Source organism: Gymnoscopelus microlampas, assembly GCF_963454915.1.
Source record: "Gymnoscopelus microlampas genome assembly, chromosome: 7".
Classification (NCBI taxonomy): domain Eukaryota; kingdom Metazoa; phylum Chordata; class Actinopteri; order Myctophiformes; family Myctophidae; genus Gymnoscopelus; species Gymnoscopelus microlampas.
In genome coordinates, this window is record NC_139944.1 from 28,215,676 (window position 1) to 28,229,590 (window position 13,915).

The 13,915-nt window shown below is 42.8% G+C and overlaps 1 protein-coding gene across 1 annotated transcript in view; it reads right to left on the reverse strand.

Annotated features, from left to right (window-relative positions):
- Positions 1 to 12,980, reverse strand: part of LOC311048515 (pleckstrin homology domain-containing family A member 6-like) — a gene marked incomplete at its 3' end in the record, with an annotated part of 40,973 nt that extends 27,993 nt beyond the window's left edge. Inside the window, exon 1 of the mRNA XM_084061775.1 lies at positions 12,855 to 12,980. Coding sequence (XP_083917901.1) covers positions 12,855 to 12,889 — 35 coding nt within the window. The 5' untranslated portion in view covers positions 12,890 to 12,980. The remainder of the gene's footprint in view (positions 1 to 12,854) is intronic.
- Between the last annotated feature and the right edge of the window lie 935 nt (positions 12,981 to 13,915).

The window sequence follows — 13,915 nt, forward strand, 5'->3', positions numbered from 1 at the left end:
AGACATTCACAACACATTCTCAGAAATACCTTGAGACACAGAGACACACACACACACACACACACACACACACACACACACACACACACACACACACACACACACACACACACACACACAAATGCATAAACTGTACACATACAGTATACACACACCAAAAGAGCATACTGTTCCATTATAGCAAATTCACACAGAACTCTTCGCAAGAAATCCCAGTCTCAGAGAGCAAGTGATTTCTATTCCACAGTTTAAACCCTATTGTCTGGGCACGCAAGGCTAGATATACTACACATCCCAGCAGCAGGAAATAGGAGACATGCTGCACAGACACCCAGTAAATCACTGTGCTTCACATCACATCCCCAGGAGCTCCCCAAACAGGTCAATTGCATAAGTGGGCCGTAAAAACCTGATACTGTAGTGGCAAAGGAAATGTATTGGTCATCACTATTATCTCTAGAGGCCCTGCCTGTACATCTGTCTGGCTTATACCCTGATGATATCATGCCCCCTAGGGGACTGGCTGAATGGACGTGTGACTAAACATGTCAGGAGCATGGTGAACACTAGACCGGTTTGTCTTACTGTCAGAGAGAGAGAGAGAGAGAGAGAGCAATGGACAACCTCATAACACATGTGTATTGTTTTTTTTGTTTTTTCAAAGGGGGAGAGAGAGAGAGAGAGAGAGAGAGAGAGACAGAGAGAGAGAGAGAGACAGAGAGAGAGAGAGAAGAGAGAGAAGAGAGAGAGAGAGAGAGAGAGAGAAGAGAGAGCGAGAGAGAGAGAGAGCGAGAGAGAGAGAGAGAGAGAGAGAGACACACACACAGAGACAGACAGACAGACAGACAGACAGACAGACACAGAATCACTCTGGCCTTATGCTTAATTTATACACTGCCGTATGACGGAGTCACGCACCACTGTCAAAACAGCCAAAGAACTTATTATTTCACAGCAGAATTAAAGGTAGTGTAAGTGATTTTGTATTTTTGTATTTCTTTTTAATGATTACTATATTTTGATAGTAGGGATACCAATGTTCTACTAATGTCTTTGGTTAAAACATTTCCAATTTCACTTGTTTATCCTGCATCCAGTATGAGGTCTCTTTCATCATGGGATAAACTTGGTATCCTGAGCTGGAGAGACTTATTTTAACAAAGAAATATAAGAAAAAGTACCTTTTACTACTGCAAAGTAGCTTCATGCAACATCCTAGCCATTATTCCACGGTACCATGCAGACATACTGTATATAATGCAGTAGTTGTCATTACCGGCATAACTGTACAGTAATTCAGCCAGGAAAAAAACACCCTGAGAGCGTCTAGTCAGTGGTGTTAATGCATTACTTAACATTTACATTTAAATGACACTTTATGTAAAGGTGTGCATGCATAGAGTAGACAAACACACGCACGCACGCACGCACACACACACACACACACACACACACACACACACACACACACACACACACACACACACACACACACACACACACACACACACACACACACACACACACACACACACACACACACACACACACACACACACACACACACACACACCCATATGTGCACCCCACAGTAAGTATATCCTCTGCCGATCCTCATACATTAGGGATTAAATGCTAATAAGTAGCATCAGCGTGCTGCTGCCAGTGGTGATAGCAGGTGGTGGGCACGGTGCCAGGGATAGCTCTAGAGCATGCCAGGGCTCATCTGCCTGGGAGTGGAAGACATCCATATTGATGGGGATGCACTGCAGTAAGCTGTAATGGACACTTTTCACAGCAGCCATTTTGACAGGTAAACGCAGCAGAAGGTAATGGCATTAATTGTGAGCGTGTTTTAATTCAAGGTGTTTGTGTGCCAGCATGAAGTATAACCACTTAAACCACCAGCATCCGTGTTGTGGGGGAAAAAACGTTTGCAGAAAATAGTAGATCTACAAGCTCACATTGTGAGTTTGTAGATCCACCAGACGCCGTCGCTGTTTTAGTACTGTTTATCTTGTTTTATTTGCTCACTATACGTGGAGCTGGCTTGTGTACATTTCACTGCATTTCTAGAAATACTTAAAAAATGGTATGACAAATAAAGGTTGAGTGATTGATTGATTGATTGATTGATTGATTGGAGTTTTTCACAGGTGTTTTTGGAAATATTTGACTTTTTCAAACATTTAGTCAGTGAAGGCCATATTGGGCAGAAACCTTACCCAAATATGGAAATGCCTGATGTCATAGTTAGTACTGACTGATCATAAATGACTGACATCATAGACTGGACACAGGATGTCCTAGATCCACTCCTTATTAGACCCTGTCTCATGTTTTTTCTCGTGCTTTAGCTCAGAGAGGGAGTGGAGCCACATGGAAGTTTGAACAATGCAAATGTTCCACATTGTGGACATTAACGGTTGAATTATATATGATACCAAATAATAGGTCAACAACCCGGAATGGAACAATGGAATATTATGTTGAAGCTGTGATACTAGAACCTGGAGCAGTGTAATGGATCCCTGTTCTCTCTCACTGACATGACTCAGACAGGACACAAGCAGAAACATGATCTCTCTCTCTCTCTTACACACACACACACACACACACACACACACACACACACACACACACACAGTACATTTGAGGTTATGAACAGTGAGAACAATGTGAGAGTATGACCAACGGTGCAGCCAGGATGTCACTGAGGATGGCACATGTTGGGTGTGGTGGCACACAGGCACAAATAATGAGCCGGTGGTCGAATTCGAACCCGGTTCCTCGTGCTTGACAGGGAGCAATGGAGCATAAAGGGCGGTGCACTAACTGACTCCCAGCTCTCAATTTTTAAAAGAACAATTAGGTTTCCTGCAAGCTTGGACAGAATGGTCAATGAGGTAAATAAGTAATCGCTGCATTAGATCAAGCACGCCACAACGATCTGATGTGGAATAGGCCTGATGAACACACATTGAATAATTGATCTGCTCACTGCTGATCCAGGAAAACCCCTCTGGCTCTTAAATGTGATTCCAACCAAGCTACATTGTTGGGTGAAGTTCAGGATCAAAACACATTTCCAAAGGAAACTCAATAGCACTGTGGGATGTACTGTATATCCCCATGCAGCCCAGTGAAAGATATAGTCGCTGTCGGGTGGAAACCTTGGATGTTCTAAACTGTTCCTTTATTATTATCTTGAAAAACTAATTTAACAGTGACTCAGTGCAAGCTCACAACATGGTGTGAGCCTGCAGATACGGAGATACAAGGTTTCTGCCCAACAGCAATGATATGAGATAGTGAGTTGTGTATTACATGGGGGAGGGCTATTCTACTTAGTCCTTTGAGGCCCTAAATGAGAATTTGTGGATTTGAAGAGATTTCCAGTGCTGCAGGCAAAGTAAAACTCTGCTGTTAAGTGGAGGGTTCTGGAATACACATTCATAAGAGGCCATTAGAGACTCTTTAATGGATTAAACAACAAAACCTTGTTAAAGACCTTTTTCGATCATTTCAGATATTTTTCAGATGTGAGACTTACGATTTGGGTTAATCTTACAGACGGATCAATCTTGGATTACATATTAGTGATGTTAACACAGAACACATCATCGCACTATCAGTATTGATTAACCACACAAATCCTCGCTTTCCGAAGTATTCTGAGCATTGTCATAATAGATGAATATTCAGTGAAAATAAGCAAACATTCAGCAAAAATAGCAGAGCTTGTAGGTCAGCTATTTTTGGTGAATAAGTTTGATAAAAGAGAAGTATAGGGTTAAATAAAGGGCATTCGTGGTTCCTTGGCGTACCAGGGTTTGATTCCAACTAATGACGTATATTGTATGTCTTCTCTTTCCTGTCTCTCCATTCTACTAATAAAGCTCTAAAAATGGATGCCACTTGTGGGACACGCCAACCCTTGTGGACCCCTCGACCATTTCAAGGGTGCTTGTGATTGCTGCCAATGTCCCACATCCACTCAGACAGGCAGACTTGAGCGCTTGCCATGACTTTTAAAGCATGTCGGGCTTACTTTTGAAGTATTAAATCACATCAATGCAACTTCAAAACAGTAATAATTCAGCTTATCAAAACTGATTACTCTGACCATTTTTTTGTTTTTTTATTTGTTGGTTTTCCATTTCCAAACCATATCCAGTAGACATTTGTATGTGAATGTTATGACTACTCAACATCATAAACTTGTTATCTAAATCTAAAGGCCTTAAAGGTGAGTCATCAGATGTTTTGACAGGATCGTTGACAAACATCAACTTTATCTTTATCTTTAATTTGGGTCCTGACCTAACGGTCAAAGGTCAACTACTCAACCAGGGCGCCGTTGTCCAGATGTGACCAGGTGAAATGTTCCATAAAACAATTAGTTCTAGTTTAGCTGTCAACACATTTTACAGACGTGTGGTGTCACTTAATCACTTTCCATCTTGATTTTCTCCTGCAAGGTAGTGATGTGACAGTGCTGATGAAATGGCTTGCTGTGGTGATCTGTGGGCGGCAGAATACCGATGAAGGGCCCGATTAACAGTGATGAAGGAGACTTGTCAGCGAGTCTGGGAGGAACCAAGTTAATCCCTGACAGCCAGGAGATGGATTAAGAGCAATTTGGGGTCAGGGTCTGCAGAATGCACTTTTATACAAATTAGCCGTCCACTTGAATGCAGCTGGAACTTGTCAGTCTTGCCAGGCAAACAACCCTCCTAGTAGATAACATCACACAAAACACACTTAAACAGAGCCTCTTTACTGCCTTGAGATGTTCAAGAGACCTCCACCAACCAATTGTGGAAAGTAACTAAGTACATTTACTCTAAGTACAAGTACAGTACAAGTACTGTATCTAAGTACAATTTTGAGGTCCTTGAGCATTTAAAAATTCTTTATACTTCTACTACTCTTCATCTCAGAGGCAAATATTGTACTTTTTACTACACACTACAATCATTTGAAAAATGTAGTGAAGCCCTGTTTTATTCTTCGAATATTCAAAAGTAGACGATCTTACAAGCTCACAACGCCTCACAATGCATTGTGAGCTTGTCTGTTATTTTTTAAACATTATTACAAGTGTAAAATGGGACATTCTGCATATTGAGTACTGTAAGTATATTTTGATTAGGTGGTATTGCTAATTTTACTTACTGTAGGTAAAACATCGGAGTATTTCTTCCACCACTGGTATTTAGTTTATAGAAACCGGGAGGTCAGGTTTTACAAAGACACAGACTAAAGTTGCAACCTCACAGGTTCACATTCATCTCATCAGCTGTCTCACATATCACCACCTATGTGTCTCTATCACTTCACTATCCTCGCATGCGAAGTTTGACATCATAGTTTACAATAAAATCCTGACCAGTCATTTAAACTTGAGTGTGTAAAAATGGATCCAAAAGGGTAAATGTTTACACTTAAATTGTGTGTGTGTGTGTGTGTGTGTGTGTGTGCGTGCGTGCGTGCGTGCGTGCGTGCGTGCGTGCGTGCGTGCGTGCGTGCGTGCGTGCGTGCGTGCGTGCGTGCGTGCGTGTCTGTCTCTTGATATGCCCAAATATGGACCTGGCTGATGGGTCCATTTGGTTCTATTTGTACACTCACAGGGTTATGGGAGTCCTTGACATTTACTACTGCTACTGTAAACCTTCATCCTCCTCCATATTCACTGGGAGTTCACTGACAAGCATCAGATGATGCTTGTCATTGACATCGCTCTAGTAGATGGGGAGGAAGCATAAGACTACAGTCGCATTAACAGGAGCATACATCCTGTCTCAGTTCTGTGATTGAGAGGGAAATATCAGGCCACAATATCTGTATCTAAAAACATGATAAAGGAACCATGGCTACAGCTGACTTAATTATCGTACAGTAATGTTTATAAGCAAATGTCCTCCTTAGTTAAACCATAGACTGTCCTTGGTCGTGCCTGATATGCAGAGAACATTCTGATAACATGCAGAACACTGAACTCCTCGCCATCAAAGAACAAGAGTGAGGTTTGGAATTACAATGGTTTGATTAAAATGGCTAGAATCACTGCCACGGTAAAGTGCCCCATCTACAGTATGACTAAGTAGGATTCAAGCATGTTCTTCTGTACTTAAAATAAAAAGTATAGGATAGGTACACTGGAACTGAAGCTCGAGTTAGTTACAGATAGTACACATGAAGACAGAGCCATGTCATTATCTCCAAAATTGGGTTGCTTGTCATCTTCCGTCTCTGTCTTCTCTGTTCTTTTTCACTTAATGAAGCACAGAATGCCATAAAAGTTTACAAATAGACGGTAATTATAGATAATAAGACATTCCTGCCATTGTAATCTAAGGGTCATGACTGGAATACAGATGTGTATTTGACATTTACATACAAAAAGTCTGTAATAAGGATGTTTTGAGTCCAAAAAAAATCATGTTCAGATAAAAAGAGGTTATTTGTTTAGTTTTTAGAAAACAAAAACATGTTTTCCCAAGCTAGCATAGCATCTCGCTTTGATTGAATTAACTTAGGAAACAGGCATGTTTCTCAATTTGTAAGTGAATTATATCCAAGTCATGGGGGAGACATAGGGGGTATTTTTTGTGGTTCACAGAAAAGGGAATTCCCCATGTGCTGCTAAGTATCATTCAGCTGGAGATTAGCCAGAGTTGCCTGAGCTACAGACACTGACTATCCTACACAGCTAATTGGTTTGGTCACGCTTGATAGTAAAACAAACAGTTGTAGTATAGTGGTCTTCAGAGGCTGTGAAGGCGACTTAAAGTAGACACTGCTTTGCATTTGACGCCTGTCAATATGCATCAGGGAACACAAAGTTGAAAATGTATTTAATGGACCTGCATTAGCCTAAGAAATCCAAAGTGTAGCAGTGAGACAGAAATGAAATGTATATTACTAAGTACTCTGTAAATAAATACTTCGCTACAAGTAAAAGTCCTGTATTCAAATTCACAAATAGCTGATCTGCAAGCTCACAATGGGTCGCAATGCGATGTGTTGTGAGCTGCTATTTTCGAATAACCAACTTGTAAAATATGGCTTAATTGGTTGGTGTATGTTTTTTGTATATAATAATCTAAATCTGCAAAGTAACTTGTACTGGAGTAAGAACTACAATATTTGCCTCTGAGATGTAGTGGAGTAGAAGTAAAAGTATCAAACATTGGAAATACTCAAGTAAACAAAAGAAATAACTCAAGTACAGTACTTGCCTTGAGAACACTGACTGACTGACTTACTTACTTTCCACTACTGAATTCCAGCCAGTCGTAGCCAGCCTCACACAAAGGTAAGAGATCCAATCTCAGGTTTTCACCTCAGACAGGAAATAGGAAGTATCAAGCAAATTCCACAGCCAGATCATCCGAAACATAACATTGTCAGTTGGCACAACACCATTATCTCAATACTGTACAAACTTATAATGTTATCAAAGCATATTGCATTCCATTTCATGGATTAACATGTGTGCTTGTGAGTGAGTAGGTTCTGTTTATCTTCGGTATATCTAATTATTGGAATTATTTACCCCACGTTGACCGGATTCCTAAGGGCTATATATAATACTAACCCGCCTCTTGTTTTTGCACTACAGTAAATATCTTTGGTGGAAACAGCCGATCTACAAGCTCAAAATGTGTCGCATTGCAGCGCGACACAATGAGCTTGTACAGTATTATTTTACGGATAACACAACCATGACGTAACCTCCTTGCCTATTTTAACCCCCGTGCCCCGAATGTGTTCTCCAGTCATCTGATCGTCAATTATCTATAATTATTTGCTTTATTTCTAACTTTACTTCTAAATGTTCTGCATTATCTTGTGAGCTTTTGTCTTGTGATTCGAAGGATTACAATTGACTAGCTCCCTGAGAGATCTTAATCTGAATTACTACTTCCGGGAATCCATGCTTGTGTCCTTCCATCCATTGATTGAGCAGCTGAGGCCACCTACCTGTCGTAATCCTTAACAGACTGTTAGTAACAGTATATCTGCTATTTCTGCCCCAGAGTAGGTACGCTCGGATTCATGTGGTTAAAGAGCATAGAGGTACTCTGTGTTTATCCTATCACTTGACAAATAACCACAGGGGCAACACCCTGCCCTGATAGACGAGATGTCCCACATAGATAACCTGTTGGCCTGCTTTCATGACTACAGTAAAGATGACAGACAGATAGATGTCTGGGCCTCTTGGCACAGGAAGCAAACTTTCAGTTTGAATACCATGAAGTGCTTCAGGTACTGTGTGTTGTCAGCCTGTGATGCCACATGTCCGGCCCTTGGCAGTCTATCAACGTGTGTGTGTGTGTGTGTGTGTGTGTGTGTGTGTGTGTGTGTGTGTGTGTGTGTGTGTGTGTGTGTGTGTGTGTGTGTGTGTGTGTGTGTGTGTGTGTGTGTGTGTGTGTGTACTGTACTGTACTGTATATCCCCATGGGTTGGATTTGCTGGGAGTGGAGGGGGATCCATACCATACCTCTGCTTTTGATATCCGCCCTCTGGTCATTCATTCTTATCACCAGCTGGGATATGTTTTATTCCTGCTACTGGCCTGACTGAATTAAATACATGCATTTCCTTTTGGGAAATGTAGACTGTCTGATATATTTGGCATATTTTCGAAATATTCAACAATAGCGTAAATAGCAGATCTACAAGCTCACAATGCATCGTGTTGCGATGCACTGTGAGCTTGTGATATTGCTGTGATATTTAGTGTAGAGCCAAAACAGAAAAGACCTCCGAGGAACTCTGGTCAACCACGAAAAGAGTTTAAGTGGTTAAGAAAAAGCCCCCCCCCCCCTTTATACAAAAGGCACCCTGCATATCCCTATCTCTAAGTCCTATGACGTGGTTTATTCAAGTCGAGGCTTGGCCACAGCAGCTGTTACAGTAACTGAGTAACCTTCCCAGATCTCTCATCCCCATTCCTAGTTTTCCAGGAGTAGGATTCCCGTAAAGTGAAAGCCTTCCAGCTGCCGGGAGGCGCCTCGAGTAACATTCCAAGCTCTACCTCCCCTGAACACGCACGCACGCACGCACGCACGCACGCACGCACGCACGCACGCACGCACGCACGCACGCACGCACGCACGCTCTCTTACTCTCAGTTTACTTTTGCTCTCTCTCTCTATCTGTCCCTCAGTCTCTCTCAATCTCTCGCTCTCTCTCTCGCAAAGCCCACATCTCCCTCCAATAATGAAGGCATGCACCCAGAGCAACTGATAGTCCCACACAGACCCACTCACCTACTGTACTGCATGAATGCATACGTGAAAGAAAGAGAAAACATTGTATGTATGAGTGTGCATGTGTGTGCGTGTGTGTGCGTGTCTGTGTGTGTGTGTGTGTGTGTGTGTGTGTGTGTGTGTGTGTGTGTGTGTGTGTGTGTGTGTGTGTGTGTGTGTGTGTGTGTGTGTGTGTGTGTGTGTGTGTGTGTGTGTGTGTGTGTGCGTGCGTGTGCGTGTGTGTGTGTGCGTGGGTGGGTGTGTGTGTGGGTGTGTGTGTGTGTATGTGTGCGTATGTGTGCGTGAATCTTGCACTGTCCAAAGTTGTTAAGGTGTAGACAGACAGCACCCACAGATGGCTAAAATAATGCTGCAGATTATTGTGTGTGTGTGTGTGTGTGTGTGTGTGTGTGTGTGTGTGTGTGTGTGTGTGTGTGTGTGTGTGTGTGTGTGTGTGTGTGTGTGTGTGTCCAGGTGAGTTTCCTCACAAGACTCTGGTACAAGGAAGTGCCTTTAAATGTCAAGTGTGTTGACAAACCTCTTTCTCCTAAAACCCCCTGAAGCTGTAACCCATGACAACAGTGCAAAGATCAACACTTCATCGCACTGACTGAGAGAAGTTCCGGCCTGTACTTTACTGATGGAGAAGCTAATATACTGGTCTGTACTTTACTGATGGAGAAACTACTGCACTGGTCTGTGCAAACGTATTATTTCTGGCCTTGACTCTAGAACTGTCCTCAACTGACTGTTGGGAGCGGCTCTTTGTCTGACCAGCCATGTAAGTATCTTACTTTGAGAACCACTGCAATAGGAAAGAAAAAGAGAGAGCGCAAAAGCATTGAAAACTGCAATGCGTAACTTTTATGCCCTACTCCCCAGGATTTGAACCTGTATCTCGCACGAGGGACCACATTTCGATCCCTAAGGGGTGCTTATGCGGTATCCTGCCCGACACCAGGGTCTACATTTCTCAATGTAACCGTAGAGAGACCACCTCCAACCACTGCAGATGTGCTGGTTATGTTGTATTAACATGTATTAACGTTTTATTCATTTACATAAATTCCACACAGCAACTTTAATTTACCTCTGACGTTATATGATGAAATGCCACACAGGTCATGCGCCAGCTTCCAAGCAGTGAGGTCAGTCCTGAGTAAGCATACGTTATGTGGCACGCATATCAACGCCACAGTTAAAATCATCAGTGTCAAATAGTGTCTGAGAGTGTACAAAATGTTTACGCTGTCAGAGTTGAATGACCACTGAGACCTTTACTGTGAGGCTGGGCTACCAGAATGCCTCCGCAAGGCACTCTGCTGAAGAATAACACCACATGCCTCACTTTGAACTCTGGATCCCAGTGTTTTGTAATATGCACCAACAGTAAATAAAGATGGATTTGTTTTGAATAGCGGAGGGATGGCAGATGTCTCTCATCCTTCTCCCTCTGCCACTCCCTCCCTCGCTTCCTTTTTCAGCTTCAATGCTCTCGCTTGCTCCCTCTCTCTCTCTTTCTTTCTCTCTCTCGCTTTGTTCTCAGTCTCTCTCTCTCTCACACACACACACACACACACACACACACACGCCCGCCCTAAATCACAGTCTCACTCTCTCTTTCTCTGTTTAACTATAGTTTAAACTAAAGGAATTCCGCTGAGGGAACACATTGTTTTCCAAGAAACTGTCCACAGGAAGATGAAGTGGCCTTTTGTTTCTTCGTATCTCTCAATTATTAATGCGCTCTCTCTCTCTCCACACACACACACACACACACACACACACACACACACACACACACACACACACACACACACACACACACACACAACCACCATGGATATGTGCAAATAATATGCAGGCATGAATGTCTAAAACACGCTCCCACTTTACAAGCCTCAAACCAATTACCAGGGGTTTTATGGGGAGATCAGAGGAATAGTCAACCAATAGTATTTTTTTCCTTGTACTTTGACCAGAGTCAAAGGTTAAAAGGTCAACAGGTTATCAGTTGCACTAAGCAGCATGGTCCAAAACACTAGAATCTAGTGTAAGATCTAGTGACTAGATCTTCACACTATATTATAGTATTTATTATTCAACTCCTCACATCAGAACAATGGGATTAAGTTGAAAATCTGCAACGTTTCCCTTTGAATAAACAGACCATTTTACTCTGATGTCCTATTGATGACAGCAAGGATCTCCATATAATGTATAGGCATAAACGGGACACAGACAGACAGAGCTCTCCATAATATAGATCTCTGTATCTGTCTGTCTGTCTGTCATATCAGGCATAAAATGGACTCAGAGAGACAGACACACAGACAGACAGACAGATACAGAGGTCAGTCAGTCAAGGAAATGTTATGTGAGAAGAAGAGAGGGAATATGCATTGTGCCAAAAAACAAAAAACAAAATATTTGGGCATCAAGCCAATTGCCCAAAGACAGTGTTGTGGGCAAACTTATCATAGCAGAATGCACAGAAGTAGTAATACAATAGACGTAAGTTTGCATACATTTTCTAGCATCATTCTGCCTTTGTTATAGTTATCTGTGGGAAATTATCTACAATTAAAGAGGGGGTATCTACTGGGGCAGGGGCAACTATTGTACTGTATATATGCCTGCTACTGGATGAAACTTTAGGTGCATGCATGAAATGTATATTTTTCACAAAAAGTTGCCTCTAACAATTGAACCACTACTTTGGAAACAGCGGGAAAAGAGGGTAGCCTATACGTATATATGCCTTATCTGAACAAACTTACTGCACTTTCTGATTTCTGTGTGTAGGCACGCACACGCACACGCACACACACACACACACACACACACACACACACACAGTCCATAGGACAGAACAGGAGACTGATATGGTTTGTAAAGGGCCTAAAGGCCTGGTCAACCATTAACATATAGCATAAGTGGCTATAGATTAGGTAGTATATAGTGCACATTTTGACACGCCCACCTGTACACTCACATTACACAGTACGCGATTCAAACAACACAACACACAACCTCATGTTGCTGTTCCATGTGAAGCCCCCCCCCCCCCCCCCCCCCCACCCACACACTTCTAAACTAAAGCATGCACATATCTCACTTGTCTCCACAAGATGTGTCAGATCTAGACGCAGAAGCCAAGCAGTGTGTACATATGCCTGTGTGTGCATGTGTGCGCATTCCTGCATGTGCTCATGCACCTGCATTTGTGTGTGTGTGTGTGTGTGTGTGTGTGTGTGTGTGTGTGTGTGTGTGTGTGTGTGTGTGTGTGAGAGAGAGAGAGAGAGCATGCCTGCCTGCATGCACTCACATACAAATACACACTCAAATGCATATAGTATGTGCAAAAACCTTAAGTGTTAATTGAACTCTGACAGGGTAATAACGCACCACTTTTTGTACTCATGTTCAATTAACACTGAAGGGTGTGTGTGTGTGTGTGTGTGTGTGTGTGTGTGTGTGTGTGTGTGTGTGTGTGTGTGTGTGTGTGTGTGTGTGTGTGTGTGTGTGTGTGTGTGTGTGTGTGTGTGTGTGTGTGTGTGTAAATAAGCAGTATAATATTGAGGGTCCTACCTTCCCTCCTCTTCCTCCATGATTCCCTCGTTCATATCCTTTATTCTGTGCAGCTCTCTGTGTGTTTGACCCTCTTTCTCTCAGACAGAAAGCACTTCATGGATCTCTCTCTCTCTCTCTCTCTCTCTCTCTCTCTCTCTCTCTCTCTCTCTCTCTCTCTCTCTCTCTCTCTCTCTCTCTCTCTCTCTCTCTCTCTCTCTCTCTCTCTCTCTCTCTCTCTCTCTCTCTCTCTCTCTCTCTCTCTCTCTCTCTCTCTCTGATATTTAACTCTCTCCTCGCCTTCACTCCCTTGCTCTCTGTTCACTCCCCTCTCACTCATTTACTTCATTTCCCTTCCTCCTCCCCTGCTTTGGCTCTGCCCCTCTCACACACCTTCCTCTTGTTTCCTCTCTCTCTCCCTCAATCCTCTCCCTCTCTATTCTCTCTCTTTCTCCCTATCCTCTGTCTCTCCCTCTCTCTCCCTCTCTCTCTCTCTCTCTCTCTCTCTCTGTCTCTCTCTCTCTCTCACTCACTCCAGACGGCCGTCCAGCCGCCATGGTCCATGGGGCCAGTATGAAAGGAATTTAAACAGGGGAGGGGAGAGGTAGAAACAATCGTTTCTTTGCGGGTAATATCTTTTTCTATTTTCCTCTCTGAGGCAGCGCTCGCCGGGACACACATATGGCTTACATTCTGAGTGGAACAGTCCCTCTCTCTCTTTCTCTCTCTCTCTTTCTTTCTCTCTCACCACCCACAAGTCTGTCTCTCTCTCTTTCTTTCTCTTTCTGTATTTCTGTCTTTCTCTCTTTGATGTGTTTTGTCTTTCTGTACGCTCTTTGCTATGATGTGTGTGTGTGTGTGTGTGTGTGTGTGTGTGTGTGTGTGTGTGTGTGTGTGTGTGTGTGTGTGTGTGTGTGTGTGTGTGTGTGTGTGTGTGTGTGAGAGAGAGAGCATTTGTGTGGGTGTGAGGTGTGTCTGGGTAGGTTTGACATTTGGCAATTGTTTTCTCTATTTTCTCTAAAATGTAATTCTTTCTTTCTCTCCTCCTCCCCCTCCCTTTCTTTCTGTCTTTTTTCTTTCTT